At 41.0% G+C, this 23,891-nt stretch overlaps 1 protein-coding gene across 1 annotated transcript in view; it reads right to left on the minus strand.

Moving 5' to 3' along the window:
• Positions 1-23,891, minus strand: part of DNAH8 (dynein axonemal heavy chain 8) — a 153,177-nt gene that overhangs the window by 54,801 nt on the left and 74,485 nt on the right. The window contains exons 45-66 of the mRNA XM_081903566.1: positions 21,121-21,308; positions 20,335-20,421; positions 20,085-20,192; positions 19,167-19,301; positions 17,793-17,954; positions 16,733-16,979; positions 15,751-15,992; positions 15,516-15,656; positions 15,044-15,281; positions 13,861-14,003; positions 12,983-13,117; positions 12,491-12,613; positions 11,372-11,585; positions 10,223-10,332; positions 8,864-9,027; positions 8,330-8,522; positions 6,550-6,672; positions 4,908-5,038; positions 2,741-2,894; positions 1,594-1,758; positions 755-981; positions 81-199 (exon numbers count right to left, since the gene is read on the minus strand). Coding sequence (XP_081759692.1) covers positions 81-199; positions 755-981; positions 1,594-1,758; positions 2,741-2,894; positions 4,908-5,038; positions 6,550-6,672; positions 8,330-8,522; positions 8,864-9,027; positions 10,223-10,332; positions 11,372-11,585; positions 12,491-12,613; positions 12,983-13,117; positions 13,861-14,003; positions 15,044-15,281; positions 15,516-15,656; positions 15,751-15,992; positions 16,733-16,979; positions 17,793-17,954; positions 19,167-19,301; positions 20,085-20,192; positions 20,335-20,421; positions 21,121-21,308 — 3,549 coding nt within the window. The remainder of the gene's footprint in view (positions 1-80; positions 200-754; positions 982-1,593; positions 1,759-2,740; positions 2,895-4,907; positions 5,039-6,549; positions 6,673-8,329; positions 8,523-8,863; positions 9,028-10,222; positions 10,333-11,371; positions 11,586-12,490; positions 12,614-12,982; positions 13,118-13,860; positions 14,004-15,043; positions 15,282-15,515; positions 15,657-15,750; positions 15,993-16,732; positions 16,980-17,792; positions 17,955-19,166; positions 19,302-20,084; positions 20,193-20,334; positions 20,422-21,120; positions 21,309-23,891) is intronic.

Consider the following 23,891-nt stretch of genomic DNA (forward strand, 5'->3'; position numbering starts at 1 on the left):
TTGGCTTGGCTGTGGCTTGGGAGGACTGAGAGAGAAGAGATTGTTGGCAGGGGCAATGAGCTGGAGTAATCTTATCTTACCTATGTGCATCCGCTCAGCTTGTTCATTAATGTTGGCTAGCTTTTCAGCATAAACATCTTTGTAGCCATTAATGAAAGAGAGGTAAGACTTGGGGGTGACATGAGCTCTTCTTCGGTATCTGGAACACGCAATGGGGATTGGATCAAACGCTCATGTTATCAACAGATACCATCCTAAACCCATGTTCATCTTCACTAGTACAATTATGTCAATGACAAAAGCCACAGATTTCACTTTCAGCTGTAATCGTAATGCATGTTAATGAGCTGCAGTTGTAAAAATTGATTTCAAGATATAATGACTTTGAAATAAATAACTGCTCATCTCCCTGAAACCCAAGTAACCATTTTAGATATAATCTCCTGTTATATCTAGGTATAGGGACAATTAGCTTATCTGTTTTCTCAAACAAGTGTTAAATATTTATTAAGAGGAATCCAAAGTTTAATGTAATTGAAAATGGGGGGGTGTTACTTAAATTTTCATATAAAAGTACAAAATATTGCATCTTTCATACAACAGTTATAACTGAGCAACCGAATCCATAACTGGTTTAACTAATTTTTTTTTAAAAAAAAAACACATTAGATGTTTAGAAAATAATCTATAAAAATACATATTCCAGTGCCAAATGTTATCATCAAAGAATTACTACATATGTTTCAAACGCTACCTTTGGAAATAATTATCGCAGCTTTCTGAAACTAGATCATGAAAGATGCCCATAGTTTCCACAACTTGGGCTTTAACTTCAGGAGAACAGACAATGTTAAACTCTGACAGGAAATAATGTGATACAGCAACAAGGGCTTCCTTAGGCCACTGAGTAAACCAGTCCATGGTGCAGCCAGATATAAGGCCAGGAAATTTCAAAGAACGCGCACGGAACTTTTCACCAACCTACCAAGAATAACAAAAAATATATATTATTGTAATAATTAATTTTATCAGTCATATGCACAACTAAATGCAGAGGCTGAGATCTGGAATTTTAAAAGTATTTCCGCATCTGGGGAGGGGGAAGTAAATATATACGAAAAAAACTCATACGTTCTTTTGTAAGTTTGATATTATTATTCTAATACATTTCTGTGTTTTTTTTCTTTTTTTCTTTTCTTTGCATCACTTTATTTCTTTATAATTGAAACTTTTCAATAAAAAAAGGGGGGACCATTTTTGCATCTATGGTCTCATATCTTAAGCTGCAAGCCATTTCATAACTTCCCTACAGGGTAGTATGGAGCCTTCCTCGTCACCAACTTCAAAATTAACATACATAGGACATAGCTGCCTGTTCCAGTTTTGTAGACTACATACAGAAATGGAATTGTTAGTAGAACAATTACCATGAGCTGGACTGCTGAGCCAAACTTGCAGGATTTGTCTTTAAAGAGCATGTTTGCCATAAAAATATTATTTTTCACATTTAAATACATAGTCTTGAATGGGATAGGAATTATCATAAACAAATATGTCCAAGGAAGGTAGATATGATTTTTAAAGAAAACTCACTGGAGAAAAGCAGAGAACAACATGAAGATTTTTCTTCGATCTTGATATAAAATACTCATAAAGATTATCAAAAGTTGGAGGAACTCGTGGTAGTTCTTTTTTCATTACAGATATCAATCCTTGGGTTATTTCATCCATTTCATCCCGAGCAAATAAATTGGAGATCTTAGCAGAGCAGAGCCAAGGAAAAATGAAAATTCAGTTATGTATTTATAATGCAGTTTTATAAACTACAGATCTATGTTTCCTTTCCAAAACTGTCTAATAGTTAAGCCTTTAGCTATGCAGGCCAAATACTATCTTCTTTCCTTACTTGAAGAGATGTACTCTAATCCAATGGACCATGTTTAGAGCAGCTGGGACCATGAATGTGGAGCCTTTGTTTGGCAAGCAAGGGTGCGCAGGGGAGAGGGAACTGAATCTAGCCCCCTGCTCCTTCTCCAGAGCAACTGATTGTAGGATATTAGCTTTTTTTAAAAGGGCTTTGTGCACATAAATCTGGTTGTTGGGTCAAAGATAGGACCTGTGTGTACAACACATCATTGTGCATACAGTGCTTGAAATTCCACAGAGTTCTCACTCCAACAAAAATAATAACATTTGCACAACTTTTGTATAATCCATGGGAAACATGCAAGAATATAGACCCCAAGAAATACAGTGGCCAATGTGCCAAGATTCTGAATGTCTGTGGCTAGTTACTTGCCCACCCCATAAATTACTAAGAAAATCAACGGTGAACAAAATAATAATTTCATTTAAAGTTCATCCCTGAAAACTAGTTGTGGGTTCAGCCCACTTCCCAAAAGTCTCTTTGCTCCTGCCTCCTCAAGGGACATGGGCTGATGCCCAGCCCAGTACCTGCATGATCCTAGAAATAAATTAATAATTTCATTTAAAATTGATCCCTGAATTGTAACTTTATTTTTAAAAATATTGTTCAAGATTTACATCTCTGCTAGCAGTAGGTCATGTGGGACCCCCCAGGTGTTGACTTCCAGCATCCCTGACTATCAGCCTGATCGTGCTGGTTGGAGCTGATGTGAGTTGCAGTCAAACCTACCTTGAGCTTTTGAAATAGAAGGACAAGCAAAACATCTAACAGTCATCATAGCAACACAGCTGCAAAAGCCTCTGAAATGCTAACCTCTCCAGAAGAAAGCAGGTTATTAAGAAATTCCAGAAATGCTTCATCTTTTATTTCGTTATCTGTGAAAATAAATGTTATTCCTTTTCCTTCCGCACCAGCAACTCTGTATAAAAGCTTTAGATCATCTGTCAGATTGCTCACATTGTATGATCTAGGAAGCAAAAATGAAAAGGACAGAAAGCTTAACATGCAGTACTGATTCATCACCTACTAACTTCAGAAAAGTAGTCTACATCACTGAAGCCAGCAGGGAGGGGAGCAAGAGCTAACTGAGCAAAGACTGCCCCTTTTAGGAAAGGCATCCTCATGTAAATATATTGCATAGTGAGCATGCTACTTCTTAAAAGTGCCTTTTAAGCACACATTTCAAAATGAAGCAAGCAGCAAAACAACTTAAACCGCTTTAAGAAATCAAAAATATCACCTTTCACAAGACCCTTAAATTACCAAAACAAAAAAAAATCCTTCCAGTAGCACCTTAAAGACCAACTAAGTTAGTTCTTGGTATGAGCTTTCGTGTGCATGCACACTTCTTCAGATACACTGAAACAGAAGTCACCAGACCCTTCTATATAGTGAGAAGGTGGGGAGGGGTATTACTCAGAAGGGTGGTGGGAATGGGTGATTGGCAGATAGCTGTGATGAGCCTGTTGACGACTCTTAACGACTGCAATAGGTCTTACAGGAAAAAGAAAGGTGTGAGAAGGTGAAAAATGGCTTTGTCATGTATAATGAGATAAGAATCCAATGTCTTTGTTCAGACCAGGTCTCTCCATGGTTTTAAGTTTGGTAATAAGTTGCAATTCAGCAGCTTCTCTTTCCAGTCTATTTCTGAAATTCCTTTGTAGTAAAACAGCTACTTTGAGATCTTGTATAGAGTGTCCTGGGAGATTGAAGTGTTCTCCTACTGGTTTCTTTGTCTTGTGATTCCTGATGTCAGATTTATGTCCATTTATTCTCTGGCGTAAGGTTTGGCCTGTTTGTCCAATATAGAGAGCTGAAGGACACTGTTGGCATTTGATGGCATACACAATGTTAGACGATGAGCAATTAAATAGTCCCGAGATGGTATGTGTGATGTTGTTGGGGCCAGTAATGGTGTTGTCCGGGTTTATGTGGCAGCAAAGTTGGCATCTGGGTTTATTGCAGGCTCTGGTGCCAGTGTCCGTGTTAAGTCTGGTTGTAGTATTATTGTGGGTTAGGAGTTGTTTAAGATTGGGTGGCTGTCTGTAGGCAATGAAAGGTCTTCCTCCCAGCGCTTGAGAAAGAGAACTGTCATTGTCCAGGAGAGGTTGTAGATCTCTGATGATGCGTTGTACTGTTTTAACTTGGGAGCTGTATGTGATGACTAGAGGTGTTATGTTATTTTCTTTTTCGGTTCTGTCTTGCAGCAAGTTCTCTCTGGGTATCAGTCTGGCTCTGTTGATCTTAAATTACCAGTTTGTGTTCCCCCGTGTTTCTTAATTAACCCAGATTTGTCAGGCTGTCACCTCATTCGCAAGTGACAAATAGGAGTGGCCATTTCAAGGTGTGCAATTTAGCTTCAACAACCCTCAAAATGACTAGTAACTGCAGCAGTGAATGCTTGCTACCCCCGCTTTTTTGGGATCAAAACTATTTGGAAAGCTAGTGACTTTGCCATTCCTCTCAGAGCAGGGAAGCCGAAAGCGGCTTTAAAAGTGTTTTGGAATAAGAAAAAAGGAATGGAGGGAAAGCAAGAACGCCCCCTGCGATAATTGTAAACATTCCCACCTCCCATCGTGCCACACGATTGTACCATCTGCACTGCCTTTAGAGCGGCATACTATGGGGCATGGAGGGGCCATAACCAGGTAAAGTGGACCAGGCATGGCAAAACTTGGCCCTCCAGATGTTTTGGGACTACAACTCACATCATCCCTAGCTAACCTGTGGTTAGGGATGATGGGAATTGTAGTCCCAAAACATCTGGAGGCCCAAGTTTGGCCATGCCTGTCATAGACCATAGGATCAGTGACATCATGTACACATGAATATGCCAAGCTATCTTTACGATGGCCATCTAGCCATGAATCTCATCTCCTATATTCTCATATAATGGTGTATATATACAAACAGTAGCTTCTAATTATATAGGGAAAACAGCACATCATCAACCACTTATCTGAAATGTATTTTTTCTCACCGTGTTAAAGTTATCTGAAATATTTTATATCCAGCTATAAAAGAGGCTAGCCTGGAAAGACTCTGTTTTCCGGAACCACCAACTCCTACAAGTAAAGCATTCCCACATGCTGTACGAATTATTCGTGAAATCTGCATTACAAAAAAAAGGGGAGGGAGATTATCTACTTAATTCGTTATGCAAAGTCAACAAAGTTAAATAATTATCCAAAAATATTTTTGTAATAAGCTTTTATAAAAGAGCCATTGAATGGTGCATAGTTTAATAAATCTTCCCAATATTCTAGATTCCCTACCCCTCTCCACCAATTCCATAGACGCTACTTATACAAGGGCAGCATATTTTAATATGGCATGTAATTTTGGCAAAAAATATATATCCAATGACAACAGAATTCTCTCTTATATGGTGCTCCTGCGGGTTGTTGTTGTTGTTTTTTTTAAAGGAGCATCAATTGCATTTTTGAGGTAATCAGCCAATGCCCTTCTTTAAATACCACCTCCTTCAAAGGTGAAGCTTTCATCTTCAAGGCTTTTCCAGTTACAGAATGCCCTTTTCCAGAGCAATACAAGCTTATGCACAACTTTGTTTTCTTTTCAGTTCCTTGCAAAAACCTTTCCCCCATTCACCCAGACTTTTGAAAACTGTTTTACTACCTTTAAACTATCTGACTATAAAATTATTCTTCTATCTGTTGCTTGTTTTATTTGTGTTGCTTGTTGTTTACTTGTTGCTTTCAAGTTTTGAAAAATGTCTCGAGACACTGATAAAAGGAAGTTCATAATGTTTTGATAAAATAAGGGCCTAACTCTAGACTCACTGGGATGAGCAAGTTAGGATGTGGTGGATCCACAACTCACCTGGCTGGTTTCTGGCTTAAGACCCAACTTGGTCACATGTATGCTGACCCAAATCCCTCCTCCCAGCTCACTTGGAGCTTGGACAGTTGAGCTGAACTTGGTGGCTCTTAAGCCATGAATGAAGGGCACTCCAGGGGAATAGCATGGACAGGACCAAAACTGGGGATTTAGACTGAATCCTAAACCCATTCAGCTCAGTCACATGAGCTGGCAACCTGGTGTAAGTTACGCAGGCAAAAGGATGGTGTAACACAAATTGGATTTTAAAAGTTTGTTTCTCCACTGCCAGGAGTAGTTCCGCTCCTGGACAGAGTTTGGATCTGGTGTAGCCATATGCTGTATGCTATATGCTGACTTAATCTAACATGGCACCATTTTTGCTGGCTCCCCGTATTTAGAATTGCTTCCTAAGGGAGCAGTCTTATGCCCCACTGCCAAAAAGGAAGGTCCTCCATTAGTGTAACCGGAGACCTTCCTGGTGTTACAGCAAAATGCTCCAATGCTGCTCCACCAGTGGGAATTTTGGCAGCCAAAATTCTGAAGTTTTCTATGCCCTCCCCACTGCCTTTCTCCCAGCATGCCCTAGCCGTCAAGTAGTAAATTCCTTCTCACTGGAGTGAGTCAATGGAACGAGTGGGGCAGGCAAAAAGGGAAAAATAAAGCCACCATTCCCATATTTTTTCCTGGCTGTGAGCTGGTAGTTGCTCTGTCATGACTCCACCTCCCCCCCCACCAGTGCAGGAAATGAAATGAAGATTATAACTTTAAATAAGCATTCAGACCTTAACAAGATGTGTTATAGCGTCTTTAAAAAACACCAAATCCAGGAATCCACCTCTGACAGCTTCGTTATACTGCTTCTGATAGTACTGCAGTTTGTCAGATAAGAAGTCAAGGGATGGAATCTAAAAAAGAAGAAAATAAGGATAGCTTTTCCCCCTAAAAAAATAGTTTCAATAAATTAATGTAGAAGCATTTTTAAAAATATGAATAAAAGAAAATCATATGTCTTTGGAAAATGTCCTTAAGGGTTTACCACTTTATTTATTTATTTATTCATTCATTCATTCATTCATTCTGTTCACAGATCATATCCTAGAAATGATATGATATCAGCTTATTTTTCTCAGGATAGGATTTGTCAAAAACAAATTTCAGGGAGGTGTAGGTATATGTATTCCCCAGGACTGACTTAACTCGTGGGCAGTTCCGCATCTGAAAAGTGTTTATGTTGTTTATTCCACTAATGGCGGGCTATTTAGCCCAAGCAGTAGCTGCATATAACAGTGGAATGTCTCTAGATTTAGTTTTCTACTTCTTTTGTATGATCATTTCTAATACACACCCAAATGGGTTTGGCAACTGCTCCTGCAGACAACTGCTGCAATAGGTTCAACTTCCTATAGCCATACTTATGAAAATACTGTTTATTAATTGTGTTAATCAAACACAAATGAATATGAAAAGCTACCAGTCACCCTCAAACTTGTGATCTGTTTTTGATGTGGCTCCCAGTGCCTTGCCTATTCTGATCTACAATATTCTGCTATCTACCATCAGTTTTACTCAATTTATTTAATAAAAAAATTCCTTCCAGTAGCACCTTAGAGACCAACTAAGTTTGCTATAGGTATGAGCTTTCGTGTGCATGCATAAAAAGCTCATACCAATAACAAACTTAGTTGGTCTGCTACTGGAAGGATTTTTTTTATTTTGTTTCGGCTACGGCAGACCAACATGGCTACCTACATCAATTTATTTAGTTTGACTTATACCCCACTTTTCAACAAGAGTCTTTAAAGCAGCTAAAAACCTGTTATGAAATGCAACAAAAACACCCAGAACCACATGCTACAAAATGAAACAACCAGCCTCACAGGGAAGGAGCTAGCATGTCCCCATATTCTTCCCCACAGGGCAACTGTTGTAAGTCAGTTTAAGTGGGGCAAGTGGGCAATAGTCTGACTGGAGCAGCCCCTGATGTTGTCTTTGCCTGTGTCCCACAATGTCTTTTTCATTTCAGCAGGGCAGTTGGCATCTGTTGGCCCTATGTGGGTGCAGGAGGAAAAAGTCCGAGTGCAGGAAGTCCTGGTGTTGCCCCTGCCTGCCTTCCTCACCCTTGTTGCATTCCATTACAGGCAAATAAAAAAAGCAGCATAATACGTCTTTCTCATCCCCACCCCACCCCCTGATTCATCCAGTTGTAACTCTGAAATTCCTCTAGCAATAATCCACAATATTAGCAACATTTGGGATTATTTATAGTCAAGAGTATGGAACATTTTTCAGCCCAAAGGCTGCATTCCCTCATGCATTCCAAAGGCATTCAGTCCAAGTACATTCATATAGCTAAAGCACTCCAGGAGAGCACATAGCAGGGCCAGTAAGTGAGGGGCATGGCTTGTGGACAGTCTTTGGGGACAGAGAGGCTTGGAGGCATGCATTTGATCCTGGGGCCTGAGAGTCCCCATGTTGGTCCTTGTATAGGTATCCATTACAGATCTGAGCATGCTATTGTTGGAACCCAATAAAGCAGGGGTTTGGAATTAAGTAAATAAATACCAATTCATAAATTTTTGGTGCTTCAAACACAAAATCTTCAGGCTCTTCACCAGTTGGCTCAGGCATATCCCGTAAAAAATCAACAAGATACGGTTCTTCTTCAATTATTGGTACCAGTTCTGAATCTACATGTTCTTCAATAACTCTAGAAAAGTTTCTTTCAAACCACGCTTCATCTTCTTCACAAACAAATCTAGAAGACACAATTCAGATATGATGAATAGAAAGTTTCCGCTGTAGAAGAGTGAAAAGATGGCTAAAGATTTATGTGGGTGTGGGTGTCCCTCAGCTGTGGATTAGATCTACTATATATTTTGGGAAACTGTTTCTCCGTTCGTCCTCTATAGGTTCAGCAGCCTCTTGAGATAGTGTCACCAAACTCAGCACAAGGGTTCCCAAGGTGGGGGTGAAAGGCTTCATCGCTGCTTGGGTGCCGGGAGCAATTTTGAATCAAGATGGCGGAACACAATGTCACACTGGCACGACTTCATCTCAGTGTTTGTAATTGTTCAATAAATAATATAATGATCATACCTGTCAGCAATTACTCTCGTGCATTCATGTTTAAATAGCGACAGGAGAGTCCTGAGGTCCGTACATTCTTCTGATTTTATAGTTAACATTCCTTGCCAAATTCTGGAAAGATCTCTTAGATTGAAGATGTAATGAAATTTGGATGGTGTGGGCAACATTTTCACCTAAAGCAAAAGCATATGAACAGGCATAAAAAAATAAAACAGGGCCTGCACTGAGGTCTACAGGTTTGGTTTGTTTTTTAAATGGCAAACCTCATAAGGGCAGGAAAGAGACTTTATTTCACTGTATTATGGACCTCACATTTCCTTCCATTACCTCATGGTGGCATACATGGTTCCCCCACCTAATATTATCCTTTCAACAATCCTGAGGTAGGTTAGGCTGAAAGTTGTTGATTGACCCAAGGTCACTCTGAGCTTCACGGCTGAGTGGGGATTTGAACCCTAGTCTCCAGGGTCTTTGTACAACACTATAACCACTACACCACAATGGGTCTCCAACTACCAACCATCAATGAGCACTTGGAATCTTGAGCTGTGACAGGATCTAGTGGAGTTCTCCTCACCTCTGCATTCACAGGATAAATGATACCTGGAGCATAGATCCTTCTGGCAGGGAGTAGGAAATGAAGCCAGCAATAAACACTGTGAAAATGCACTTGTTTATGTAACAGAAAGGACCATTTGTGTCCCTCCATGTGCTGTTCGACTTCAGCATTCACCAGCCCTAGCCAGCATGGCCAATAGCTGGGGATGATGTGAGCTGGAATCCAGCAAAACCTAGAAAGTGATATGTTTTTCATGCATTTGGGCAAATCTGAAGCTTCCTTTGAGTGATTCCATGCAGAGTGTGGGACAACTTCTTCATGAGTTTCAGACGACTAAGAAGTTCAAAGCAGCCCTACAACACTCACACTAAAAACAAACAAAATAAGAGAGTGGCTTGAGTGGAAACTGTTTGCCTCTTTGATGGTGGCTGATGAGAATTTTGAGGTCAAAAATTCCAATTCAATATGCGAATTCTAGTTTTGCAACCACAATTTCCCATTAAAATGTGATCAGAAGAAATGACTAAATATTAGCTCCAGGCTGTATGTTATTTTCAGCGTTGATTCCTGCATCGCAGAGTGTTGAACTACATGACTCTTGGGGTCCCTTCTAACTCTACAATTCTATGATCTGCTCATCTAGAACTAAGAATGGATGCACGGGTAGTTTCTTCCCCAGTCAACTCCATTCCTTCCAACCATGGAAACCTTACAGAACCTATACACTGCAGGCAATATATGAGCAGATTTTAATCCTGTGTTACACCCATAAATAGGGAATATTTTTCAAATAATTATTTCATCTTTACCTTAGTCCACTGCCACAAGATTCTGCCTGCTGACACTAATTTTGGTATCATTTCACATACTTCAGGCTTGAAATGTCTACATGGATGAAAGTATCCACAGCCAATTATCCCTGAAAAATAACGGTATATTGATAACCTTAACATGACTCCAAAATTATATATTCTCATGAAGGGCTGAACGCTAAACATACATCTCCAGGAACAATCTACAGCTGTACTTAACTTTAGACAAGTCAATAGCTACTGTTTTGATGCAAGAGAAATCAAAGTCAAGCACTTCATAAAACAGAAAATTAATAAAAAATTAATGGAAAAAAATAGTTTGAGGTGCAAGCTAGATGCTGCTTGCCTTTCAAATGTTTTTTATTTTTGACTGCCTTCTTGTATGTGTTTATATTTCCCATTACGTATCAGACAGGCGCCATCTTGAGTGTTGTATCAGTGCCTGTTGAAGACCTTCTGTCTTTCAATGTAACTTTTAAGTGTTTATTCCAGTCTTTATCTGTGTTGGACTTGAAACAGTCTTTTTATATGAAACTGATGAACAGATGGGCAATGAAAGCGGATCGTGCAAGCCCTTAAGCCTGCCAAGAGAGTTATCCTATACTTCGAGGCTGGGAGGATGAGCTCTTGCCCCCATCCACTACTTTGTGGTCTGACGATCTCACTGCCCTGACTACTTTTGACCATAAATCTCACAATCACAGATCTCATTTTGATACCTATTTGAACAAACAGACATATGTAGAAATTGTTTGTATACATGAAATTAGATAGATAGCTTTGAGATGTTTCATAAGAAGCAACAGAGTAGAAAGGAATGAATATTAAAATATATTTTATGTTGTGAACACTCCAGTGCTACTATCTTGAAGGAAGAACATAGCATAAAACCTATAAACCTATACAACAAATAAATAAGTTAATACTTTTCTGCTTGCCTAGGCATTCAAATGATTTTATACAGAATGGCCTTAACTGTAGTTTTATTTCACGTCTGTAATACTTGGTGGTTGTTTTTTAAGTCATTGTTTTTTAGAATTTCTGTTGCTTCAAGAAAGAGAGAAAGGAATTTACATTCTACACAGGGGCAACCTAGACAATTAATATAAAACGAATTGAATTTTAAAGTACTAGAAAAACATATACCAAAGATTTTGTCTATGGATGCATTGGTTGGCAGAGTGCAGTTAAAAACCGTAAACTGCCTTTTTAAGCGCTGTGGGATATCATTTCGACCGCCTCCTGGGTGAATCATTGCTGCTATTAACTGCACATCAACAATCGTAGTAAAGTCTCCAGGTTTATCCAAACTGTACATTCCTTCCATTTCCATCATCTGCCTCACTATTTCATTTGTTACCTATGGAATTAATAGAAGAAATGTTAACCGTTCATTGAAAACAAAATACCAGAGATACACCCCTGCTAATTTAGACAAATAACCCGAGGTACTACTTCCGGGTTAGCGGAGTCTGTAACCTGAAGTGTTTGTAACACGAGGTACCACTGTAGATTCAAATTACAAAAAAGGCAATTGCAACCATCATTAGAAATAACTTTATGACTGTCGTCAGGAGGCTCCACATGTGGAGAAGAAGGGTGGACATTCTCCACCAGCTTTCTGATGGTGGAGAAGGAGCCTGGTTGCTGTGACTTAGGAAGAATGAAGGGAGGGGAGACAGGGAGGGTATAAAAAGCCTCAGAGAGAAGGACAAAACCCAGTGAAGACTCAGGGAACAGGCTGGGCAAGCTGGATGCCTAACTGAGGCTCTTCTACAGAGATTGGGGAGATATGGTCCTTGCTTCCCTGTGGGCAGCCTTCTGTAGGCTGTTTCCCTAAACCCCATTTGGTGTGACTGAACAGGGAGTAACAACAGCTGCTAATCTCCCCCTCTAACCCACCCACCCCTGCTCCTTTGGGGAGGCATAGGAGCCCTGGATTTAAGCCTGCCCAAGGAACTGAAGTTCAATACTCTTCTTCGGGAAGAGCCTTCCATGGAATCCTGAGGCAGCTCTGGGCTTTGGGGAGACTGTTCCTGGGGTTTGGGGCTTCCTCCTGGGGATACTGAGCTAGGTTGACTTGGGCACTCTGAAAAGCTACCATTCCCCCCCCCTTTTTTTTACCCCTATGCCATGGAGGGCATGCAACATGCATCCTTTGATGTGCCCTTTCCCCAAGGTCACAGTACACCAGGCTTTTACTGACAACATTACAGAGTGAAACAGTACTTAACGATATTACTATGCACAATTTTGTAACTCTACCTGATCTCCCCATTCGTTAATAATTGGCATGTTAATATCATCAATGAATATTGTCATTTTTCTGCCGTTTGGCGGTCCATAGGTACTTCCCATACGTTTGTCCACATAGCTTTCTATTGTCCTCTTAACAATTAAAGAACACAAAAAGAGGGGGAAATATGTGAGTAATCGCCAAAGTAGTTTACAAATCCTTGTTTGTTTGTTTTTTTTAAAAAAATCTTAAAATGTGTTTTCCAATTTATGTAAGTTCTCAGATAAGTTCCCAAATAACTTGGGAACATGGATATTGTTGGAACTTGGTGTTAAAAACAGAAAATAAGATCAGGGTTTGCATTCATTCATTCATTCATTCATTCATTCATTCATTCTTATCCGTTTTCCCCTCCCCTCAAAACCAGAGCTAAAGGCAGCTACACTTAAGATTATTGCAAAGCATTTTAAATATTTCTGCAAGCACATCATGTAGAACTGATTATCAAACCTACAGCTTACCTGAAACATTCCAGGTTCTGTTGCTGAGGAAAAGTTTAAACATTTTGATAAATGTTCTTCAGGATCATACTTTTTTAAATAACCTTTAATCATTACAGTCTTTGCTGTTCCTTGTTCACCAATAAGCAACACTGCCTGCAACAACGTTATGACAATTTATTATGAGGCTTGTATAATAAAGCTAATTCACTGCACAAAAATGGTTTGAAACAGAAATTTTAATATAATTATGTTGGTTTTCTTTCTAATCTACTATTTACTTTCACATTCTATTCAGGCTTCAGCCCTTACCAAAATATAAATGGCAAAAATCAATACATTTTTATGGGAAAGAAAAGGGGAAGGAAGGACACCACAATCCCTTTGCTCATTGCTAACTCCCTTTTGAAACAATAATTGCTAAACCATCATTCAGTTAGGATTGGATCTGGGCATTTTCAATTGAGAGCTGTGACTGCTTAAATTTTATTTATTTATTTATTGTTGCTGCTGCCAAAATTGGGGGTGGTGTTAAGTTGGGGGGGAAGGGTTGAGGGAAGGGCAAATCTGCACACCAAACCGATTAGCCACCCCTGCCCTATAAATCATTGTTTGGAGTTAGACCTATATTGAGCAAAAGGCCACATATTCAAAAGGGGCTTCCCAGTCCCCTCCTCCCTACTACAAACCCCAGAATAGCCATTGCTGAAGCATGAGATGGGTCACAGGGGCTGCATTAGGGCATTTTTTTTAATCAAACAAAGGCACATTTTCTGTGTCTACAATAGTCTGTGTTGTTGCTGTTAATCATAGACACAAAAGGACATATATATAATAAGGTAGTTTGGGCATAAAAAAACATTACCTACTTACACTTTGCAAAGAAAATATGCACTTACTTTGTGTTGTTTTGCTATGGTATCCATTAAAAACTGGGTTCTGACATTGTCAACATTTGGAACCAGAATAGATGCATATTCAGGAACACTGTCTGTTGGATAAACATATTCCTGAACTTTTTTATTCCAATGATCCCAGTCACCTAAAAGTAGCAAAACAATGGTGGAAGAGCTCTAATTATTTCACTTCTTTTACCAGCAACTCCACAGTACTTCTTAGGGAACAAGGGATGACACAGAACCCATTGGACCTATTCTACATGGGATCAAAAGCCTTGGTGAATTAAAAGAAGCCAACACCTTTTCTCATACTATTATGCTCAGTCACATGAATCTCCAGAGTGTTATCACACAGGTGATTTTGAGTCACTGATGGATTCAGAATAAAGTTCATTCACTCCGTAATGATCACTGTAAGGAAGAATGGCAAGAAATAAAAAGAAAGCTTTACACTCCCTAATTCTGCTTCTTCCAGGAAAGAAGTCTTAACAATCAAAACTCAGCCATTAGCAAGCTGAGCTCATCCATCGAACACTAGAGCCCTATTCAGGCATTCAGGATTACTTACATAATTGCATGCACACAAGCAAGAGAGCAAGTTTATACTGCTAATCTCCCCCTGTCCCCATTCCAGCACATAATCTTGCCCTCTTTACAGCCCTTTGTGAGTTAGAAGGCCAAGGTCTGAAGTAGGGCTGGCATGCAGAGGAATCTGCAAGCTTCTGTCAAAATTCTGTTATGTTTCAGAGAGGAAAAATAATTTTGGAAGAGTCGAAACTCAGAGCACTAACAGTATCAGTAGCCACCATTTTATTTATTTACTGATTTCAGTTGTGTTTTGGGGAAATCAAAATGACTTTCCCCTGTTGCTGCCACCTCTCACTGATGCAGAGGAGTTCTGTTCCTGGTCCCCGCATGCATCAGCAGAGTGCACATAAGCTCACCCCACCCTCTTCCGGGTCCAAAAGGACCTGCACGTTGGCAGTCACACGCCTGTACAGAGCCACCATCTCACCTAGACTGTATTTCAGTTCATTAGTTCTCATTCATTATTACATATTCATTATGGCCAAATATAAATGCCTTTCTTTGAAATCTTAGCAACATGCTGGAAAGAACATCTCCAGTACTGGAGGTTTGTGCACTTAATTATTAAAGCGCATTGCACTGCTTTTTCACTTACCATAATCAGCAACGTAGTACTCATACATTGTCTCTGAAGCACCTTTAGGAATTTGTGGCAAATCTATTTTGCTTTCATGGCTTCTTAAAAAGGCTTCCAGCTTTTCCCTGCTTTCCAGTTCTAAGAGGGAACCTAAACTCCACATCAGGCCAAACACAAATAATTTGTGAAGATGTGCCAAACATGCAATACCACCTTCTTCCTTTGATGGTATCAAGCCTTCCAAAAGATTGATGGACTGGAAATATTTTTAGAAGGAAGAAAATGTTACACAATGCTTAACTTTCTTAATCAAACTTAAATACAAATTTCACTTAAATTTCACTTCATCTCTGAGAAAAACTGCAATTTTATATTCATTGTTTCTTAATGTTTTCCAAAAGATTGTCAGGAAGCAAGATTTTTATGCTTATTTCTTTAGAGGAAATCATGCACTGCTGTATGAACAACTGAGACAACAGTAACTATATACCTGCATGATATAGTTACACTCTAGAAGCTCCATTTTTGGACCAAGGTTTAATTTCATGTATGTATATGCGTCTTCAAACACTTTATCATATAAACCTAGCAGCACATCAGCTTCTTGTGTAGTACGAGTCTTTAGCCAACCCTGTAAAAAAGTCAGAAAAACAAGTTTGCATTTTTAAAGAAACCCACACTATTTAAAAGAAAAAGAAAATTTGATCATCCCTGCAAAAGTGTACCTGCAATATTGGTCTCCAGCTTAGTGCAGAAGAACTGATATACACCATGCCCATTCTAGAAACTGTAGCAGGAGATGCATTTTCAATATTGTGAACTTCAAAGAGCAACTTGCAAGTAGGAGACATTGGAATTCGATCACCATTTGCTAAAGTGAGAGTCTTATTATCATCTAGCACTGAATTCAGATTCTCAATCCAAATTGCATCCACTGGGCCATCTAAAACCAGAAAAATATTCTCGCCTGGAAACAAAGAGATATGGCTGAAATATGGAGGCTAACACTGAATAACAACAATGACAACAATTACAGGGAGGGTGCTTGCTGCTTAGATATTGAGGAGCATCAAAATGTGATTATCTCACCTGCTAGCCGAAATGACATAGCTCAGTGAAGGATACACCACTGAGAGTGTTCCAATTGTGAGTTCCAGTTCTTAATTTAAGGCTGCACTGCACATCTTTAAGCACTATAGAAATCAATGTGTCTCAAGCCTTAAATTGGAATAAATTTGCAGCATTGTCCCCATGAAATTTCACTAGACATTTTTTAAGAGCAAGGGTAGTATTCAATGATGTAATTCCATTAGGATTTCAGTTTTCACAGTGGAACTTCTCTCCTCTCCTTATGCACCCCCCACTGTCTGAAAATCTGCTCTGGTGGGCAGGGGAAATTTTCAGAACAGAATTACGGAACATGCAGAAAGAGAAGAGAGGGAGGGAATTCCATTGCACAGCCGGAACTCCTTGTGCTAGTGGAACTACTTGGTTGGATACCGCCCTAAGATTATTGCAGTTTTATATTAAATGAATATATGGTTTCTCAAGTTATCTTAATTACTTACTCAAGTTATCTTAATTATCTTTACTAGAACAGAGACCAATTAGTGCAGCTGCAAACAGAAGATCCTTTTCAGCGGTATGCTGAGAGATGATAATCATGTTCCCATATGTACTATATAGAACACACTATAGCTGGCATACCCTTTTTAGCCTTAAGCGTCTTTCTCCACAGTGTGGAAAAGATTCCATCTGTCCAGTCATTTGTTGCTGTATCCAGTTTACCAAACATCTGAGGCGCAGTAATAGCTTTTGGGTTCATACGCATTTCTCTGTGAGGATATCCACACTCTGTCATTGCTCTCATCAACATAGTTATAACAGTTGTTTTCCCAGATCCACTTGGCCCAAGTGTCATCAACCCATGGCGTACTTTGGAAGTTTCGTACAACTAAAACAGGGAGGGAGAAAAAAGTGTGGCCAAATCAGAAATAACTATTAGGATTATCTGTGTTCTTATTGAGCTTGTTTTCCTAAGGACGTCCTCCTGAGCATGTCCCCAGTGCAAAGCAGGGAGGGAATGGGTACGTTTACCCGGGACTAGGCAAGGCAATTGCCACGAGAAAAACAATTAAGGTTAAATCTAGGTAGTGCTTGAGGACATTTATACAAACTTAATTCTCTGTATCTGTATGTGGTGTATCTAGATCTTACAAGAGATTTTAAGATTTGCTGACGTCAATCAGAAACTGCATTGGTAGAGAACAAGGAATATTTTGAACCATGAGCTGTTGGCTTAGGCACCAGGCACTCCTCCATAACAGAGAGAGAGAGAGATGCTATTGCCATCAAATAACAGGCAGTATACGTCAATACTATGAAAAATATGAAAGGTTCCCTGTGGAACGTCCTCCCTTCAGATGTCAAGGAGACACAACATTTAGAAGACATCTGAAGGCAGCCCTGTATCGGAAAGTTTTTTAATGTTTGATGTTTTATTATGTTTTTATATATGCTGTACCAGAGCTGCCCAGAGTGGCTAGGGAAACCACTAGGGTGGGGTATAATAATCATTATCATCACTGCTTCTGGATAATAATGCACAACTATATGCACACCGCAAGTTACATAATGTGATACTTGGGTTGTTATTGGAGGCGAGGAGGGATCCTCTGAGACAGCTCAAACGTGGAAAATGTGATTTAGAGCAAAAATTCACATCTGTAGGTTCTGCAGTTTAAGTTTACGAGATATACTGTAATACCTGGACAAGCTTAAGATTCCAAGGTGGATGGTTAATCAGTCCTGCCTCTTCAACCTGATTTGCAACGGCTGCCTGAAGGTCAACATATGTATTGCTGTCCAATACCAACCCCGGAAAGAGATCGTTTATAAGACTAAGAAAAAGGGGTTCATCTTCATCTACCTGAAAAAACAAACAAATAAACAAAACACAATAATTGATGGATTTGTAGAGATGGTCACTGATCCAGTTAAAATTAGTCATGCCTCCCAATGAAAGAAATAGGACTTGCAATGGTTATGAAAAACTTGTTGTTGTTGTTTAGTCGTTTAGTCATGTCTGACTCTTCGTGACCCCAGGCACTCCTGTCTTCCACTGCCTCCCGCAGTTTGGTGAAACTCATGCTGGTAGCTTCGAGAACACTGTCCAACCATCTCGTCCTCTGTCGTCCCCTTCTCCTTGTGCCCTCCATCTTTCCCAACATCAGGGTCTTTTCCAGGGAGTCTTCTCTTCTCATGAGGTGGCCAAAGTATTGGAGCCTCAGCTTCACGATCTGTCCTTCCAGTGAGCGCTCAGGGCTGATTTCCTTCAGAATGGATAGGTTTGATCTTCTTGCAGTCCATGGGACTCTCAAGAGTCTCCTCCAGCACCATAATTCAAAAGCATCAATTCTTTGGCGATCAGCCTTCTTTATGGTCCAGCTCTCACTTCCATACATCACTACTGGGAAAACCATGGCTTTAACTATACGGACCTTTATTAGCAAGGTGTGAAAAACTACTTCCACTGAAATCAGTGGGTTTTAAGCATTATTAATTTACTTTAGGTAAAAGAAATAAAGCAGTAGAGTTTCACTCTTAATGACGTAAGACACACAGGAACCTGCCTTATACTGAGTAAGGCCCCTGGTCCATCTTGCTGAGTATGGTCTACACTGACTGGCAGCAGCTCACCAGGATTTCAGACAGGGCTCTCTCCCAGCCCTGCCTGGAGAAGAGGCTGGGGACTAAACCTGGAACTTTATTCATGCACAGCAGATGCTCTGCCACTGAGCTACAGCTCTCCTCCTGAATTAGTCTTTTTTATTTGACTGCTTACAAAATTCAAAAGCCTATTTAAATAACAGAGTAAGTATAATCTGTGTTCACGAAAGTGCTTATAGAAAAGTGTTCGTGCGTTTCTGTTCTTTTATTTGTAAACTCAATTCTGTCTAGTAGCTGTACAGAGTGGAGTGCTTTATACTCAATGAATGTGCACCATGCCTAAAGATTTAAAATTAGTTTTAGAACATGAGGAATATTTGAAACACATCTGAAACAGCAGCAATAAGAGAAAAATACATAGTAGCCACATTGTAAAGTATCCTCTGAAAACCTTAAATGGATGGGTTCTTACAAGTTTAGAGAGGTTCATGTCCCTTAGTCCTCTCATGACAGTACTCATTTCGCTGTCGTCGGGCCTTGCCCTCTTCTGAGATCCAAGAGTCCTCAACACTGAAAGGATATTTCTCAAGCCAAAGTCATAGTGAACCTAAAAATGAAAGCGACAAATGCTACAAACAGTAACAGGGCCAGAACAGTGTGCTGAGCCGTAATATTTCTAAAATGCAAAAACTCAAAATCCTAACCAGAGAAATTAAGAAAATGTACCAGAGCACTTTAATGTAATATGTTGAAATTGGATGTTCATTGAGAAAAGACAAATTTTGTATGTAAAAGGTATACAAAACAAAAGCAAGAGCAACATCTTGTGGTGAAAAGGGGCAACCAAACACTTTGAGGAAGGTCCCCACCAGGGCACGCTCTGAGGAAACCTGGGGAGGTTCTGGGCCCTTCTGAGGCCGGAGGCAGTGACACAGCTGACAATATGGAATATTGCTTTTCATCCCTGAACATAGAGTCCAGAGATAATGCGGAGTGCGATGGTCACTCAAGTGGTTACCTACTGTATGGTTTATCAAAGAGCAAATACTTTACAATATCCTGAAGGCATAAAACTTGATCACTATAATATCACATATGCTAGTCGTGTCAGTTTATAATCCTGTGGTGGGTCCAGGAAGTCTGGGCACCAAGAATGTCAGCCATCACAGACCAGCTCTGGTCAGAGAAGTGGCATCCAGCAAGTAAGTCCCTTTGCAGAAATAGGCCACGGCAGTTAATAAAATACGCTATGGCCCCTACAAAGGTGTTTAGGTCAGGATAACAAGTAAGAATTCTGGGGAACGAAGAGGTCCTGTTTCACTACTCTTTGTTAGCTATGTACCACTCATTGGTCTACAGCTATTGCACTATGTTGGTGATGCAATATTACCTGCTTGGTAAGCTGCTCTTCACAAAGCTTATAGAGAACAAAGAATTTCTGAGCCAGTATGACATTCTCAATAAAGCCACAGCTTGCAAGTTTCACTCTCATGATTATCTGAAAAAGAATAGCACGTTATTAATAATTTTTTTAATATTATAACATTTTAAATAACAGAAAGAGCAAATAGCAATGCATTTTTTTATTTTGTAAAGGTATGCAGCTGAGAGGTATGTTGCCTATGAGTGATAAATGGTACCTGTCTATCTGGAACCATCATTGCAACAGTTCTGAATTGAATTTTTAGGTTTTCTGGAAGCTCCTGGCGTCCAGCATACCCAGGATTCTGCAAATAAACACAAAATTTAGGGTAATTTTGTTCAGAGTATTTGGCACATGTCTCAACTTATGTGCACAATTGTGATTTAGGGTATGCATCTATATTCTCTTTGAATTCAATTATTTATTATCAAGATTTGCGTCTTGCCCTTCACCCTAAGATCAGAAGGAAAATTACCACAGGAGAAGAACAAATTATAAACCAAACATGGAATATAAATATAAATTTGAGATAGCTATAGCTATAGCTATATGTGGCTTTTTTCAGCTGGAACTCACTGGAACTCAGTTCTGGCACCTCTCAGGTGGGCACCATTGCCATTACAAGAGAAAGAGGGAGACATTCATGGTGAGTTCCGGCACCCCTTTTTCTAGAAAAATAATGCATGCTCTCTCTCTCTCCTCACAGAGAGAAGAATATATATACACACACAGGTATATATATTCCTCATCTCTCTTCCTGCTTTCTATAACATCTTAACTGACAAATCGTTCAGGAGAACTCAAACGTTTCCCACAATTTCATGACATTTCTGTTTATCCTAATTAAGGTATTATAAATTTAATGTTTTCAAATATATTGCTCTGTTAGACAAAGTAATTAACCACAAAGGTAATTTATTTTCAAGTATATTGCAAAACAAAAATATGATTGATTTTCTCTCATCAATAAATTAAAAATGTGTACTTAACGTAATAAATTTACCATTGTCAGAAAAATTCCAAACTCTGGGTTTAAATCTACAACATCTCCATCGGAAAATATGAACTGTTTTTTCCTTTCTTTTCTTGCTGTCAAAATGATATAAATTTGTTGAGCTGCTACTGACAACACCGGTAATTCAATTCTGTTAAATTCATCAAAGCATCCCCAGGAGCCAGATTGTGCAAGTCCTAAAGGAGGAAAATGATTTTTATTTTTTTACCCTGATTATATCCTTTCTGTGGTTAAATTTTTTATTCTTCTATGTTGCCTGGGCAAGATCTCTCTTCCAGAGCTATATGCAGAGAAGAAACCTCAAAAGACTGCTTCTGGGTATGTACTGATGTTGTAGAAAAGTGATGGCAAACCATCTGCTGGCGTCACCCACTGTCAGCATGTATTTGGAAGGCCATTTGTATGGTGTCTGCAAGCAGCAGTGCTTGCTCAAACATACGGTTTAAAATGTTAACTTTCCCCAATATATACATACATCTGTCAAAGACGTGAATGGGAAGAAAAGAGTGTGTGCGTATCTGTCAGGGTTTCAGGGAGAGAAGAGCAGATGGGGGAGGAGACAGAGAGCGAGGGGGAAGAATGCCAGAGAGATGAGGAGGAGGATGACGATGACCAAAGGTCGTCCATGAGTCTGTCCAGTGAGTCAGAGGACTCCCAGAAGGGAGCCCCCCTGATCAGACCAAAGGGAGGCCAAGGGGGAAGCAGTGAGGAGCAGGGGAGCGAAGGGAGAAGCCCCAGTAGGAGTTGGACACAGGAGCCGGCTTCTCAGCCGGAACGGAGTGAAGGGGGTGGAGTTACCAGTGTGTCAGAGGGAGCAGAGCGAGAAGGAGACAGGGGGAGGAAATCGGAGCAGGACGCTCAGCCGGAGGGGGTGGAGAGTAGCACCGGGAGCAGTGTAGCGGTCGAGAGAAAGGTCAGAAGCAACGTACGCGCGCCAAGTTCAAATGTAGAGGCGCGCGGAAGTGAGGAGAGCCCTGGGGAGGAGCCCGGCCCCAAAGCGAGAAGGAGGGGGGCAGAGGCATCAGAGGATTCAGCCTCGGCCGAGTCCCGGCGAGGGGGAACCCAGGGGGGCAGAAAGACCCGGCGGAAAAGGAAGGAGAGGAAGAGGTGGTCCAGCACAAGCCTCTTAAATTGGTGCCGAGGCGGTACAGATTCAGAGGGTACTTCAGCGGTCTAACGTTACAGACGTAGAGTCACAAAGATGGAATGCAAACGCAACCATGATCTTCAATAAAGACTTTCTGTAAATAAACCGGATTGGAGTTGGGTCTCTTGTGAGCTGGGACCAGACGGGTGGCTCTGACAGTAAGTACCCTCACCAGAACGCAAAAATTTTTTTTTGCAAAGCTCACCAACGGGAGCAGCCATGAGCGCGGAGGAACAGCTGCTTACGCTGAGGAATCAGGTTACCGAACTCACAGCTGCAGTCATTGCATCGCAGAAGAAGAATGACGAACTGGACAAGGCTTGCCAGGACCTGCGAACAAGGTGGGAGCAGGCAAGCAGGGCAGGGGTTCCGGGTTCCAGATCGGAGGGCGTTGCACTTGGACGGCGGGGGGGCGCCTTAGTTACGCACTTTAATGGCAACCTGCAAGACTACCCTAACTTCAGGGCAGACGTCGTGTATGCACTGCATTTGCTCCGTCATGATTTTAAAGATGAGGAGGAGAGAGTGGGGTTCATAATTTCGCATCTGCATGGGGAGGCCAGAGCTTGGTTGCGCAATTTGTGGCGCGAAGATGGCCCTGCCCGCCGCAATTCTGATGAATTTATTAAAGCGATGGATGCTTGTTTCCAGTCCTCTGTGGATGTGGATATTGCTCGTAAACAGATGCACGGACTGCGGCAAGGCAAAGCCACTGTACGTCAATATCATTCCAAATTCTTTGCATTACTAACTGTGTTGGGCTGGGAGAAGGATAGTAAACCCGTCAGAGATCTTTTCTGGGAAGGTCTTAGCCCCCCCGTCAAGGATGAGATCGCCAGGGGAGATAGACCCCAGACCCTAGAAGACGTAGTGCAACGGGCTTTGGCTATCGGAATACGACATGAGGGACGCCCGTGGCACGAGGGGGAGGGACCCCAGGCGCGTGCACCAGCGAGAACCCCCCCTTTTGTCCCCAGGGACTTCAGCCAGACGCACCCCTCGCCCTTGGGGAGGCAAGGAGAAGAGCCGATGGAAATTGGTGGTGCTAGGGCTCAGACACCATCCAGAGCCCCTGTTTCCGGTGCAGTGAAGGCGAAGCCTCCTAGAGGGACCAGGAAATGTTACATCTGTGACAGTGCACAGCATATGGCGAAAGAGTGCCCCCAGAGGCTCCAGAAGCACACTGCAGCTCTAGCAACAGTGGCAGCGGAAGTGGTGCAAGGAGAGCAGCCTCAGGGAAACGACAGTGCCTGGCTGGAAGCGGAGCTACTGGGGCTCAGCCAGGCGGATCTGTAGAACAGTCCCCAGCACCCTTGCAACGCACAGACCCTTTACCACCCAAGCCAGCAGTGCAACTCACTGCAACCCTTCAGCTGCCAAATGGAAGATCCCTGGAAGTTCCCATCACGATTGATTCGGGGAGCAATGCAGATTTTGTGGGAATACAATTTGTCAAGCAGCATAGCATAGCGCTCCTGCCTGCAACGACGCCTCTGAACGTGGTCACAGTGGACGGCAGGAAATTGCTGGGAGGGCAAGTTGTGCAGCAGACGCCTCCCATGGTGATGCAGATTGGAAATCATCGAGAAGTCATTAGCTTCAATGTCACCCA

Source organism: Podarcis melisellensis (assembly GCF_964234715.1).
Source record: "Podarcis melisellensis genome assembly, chromosome: 3".
Lineage (NCBI taxonomy): Eukaryota > Metazoa > Chordata > Lepidosauria > Squamata > Lacertidae > Podarcis > Podarcis melisellensis.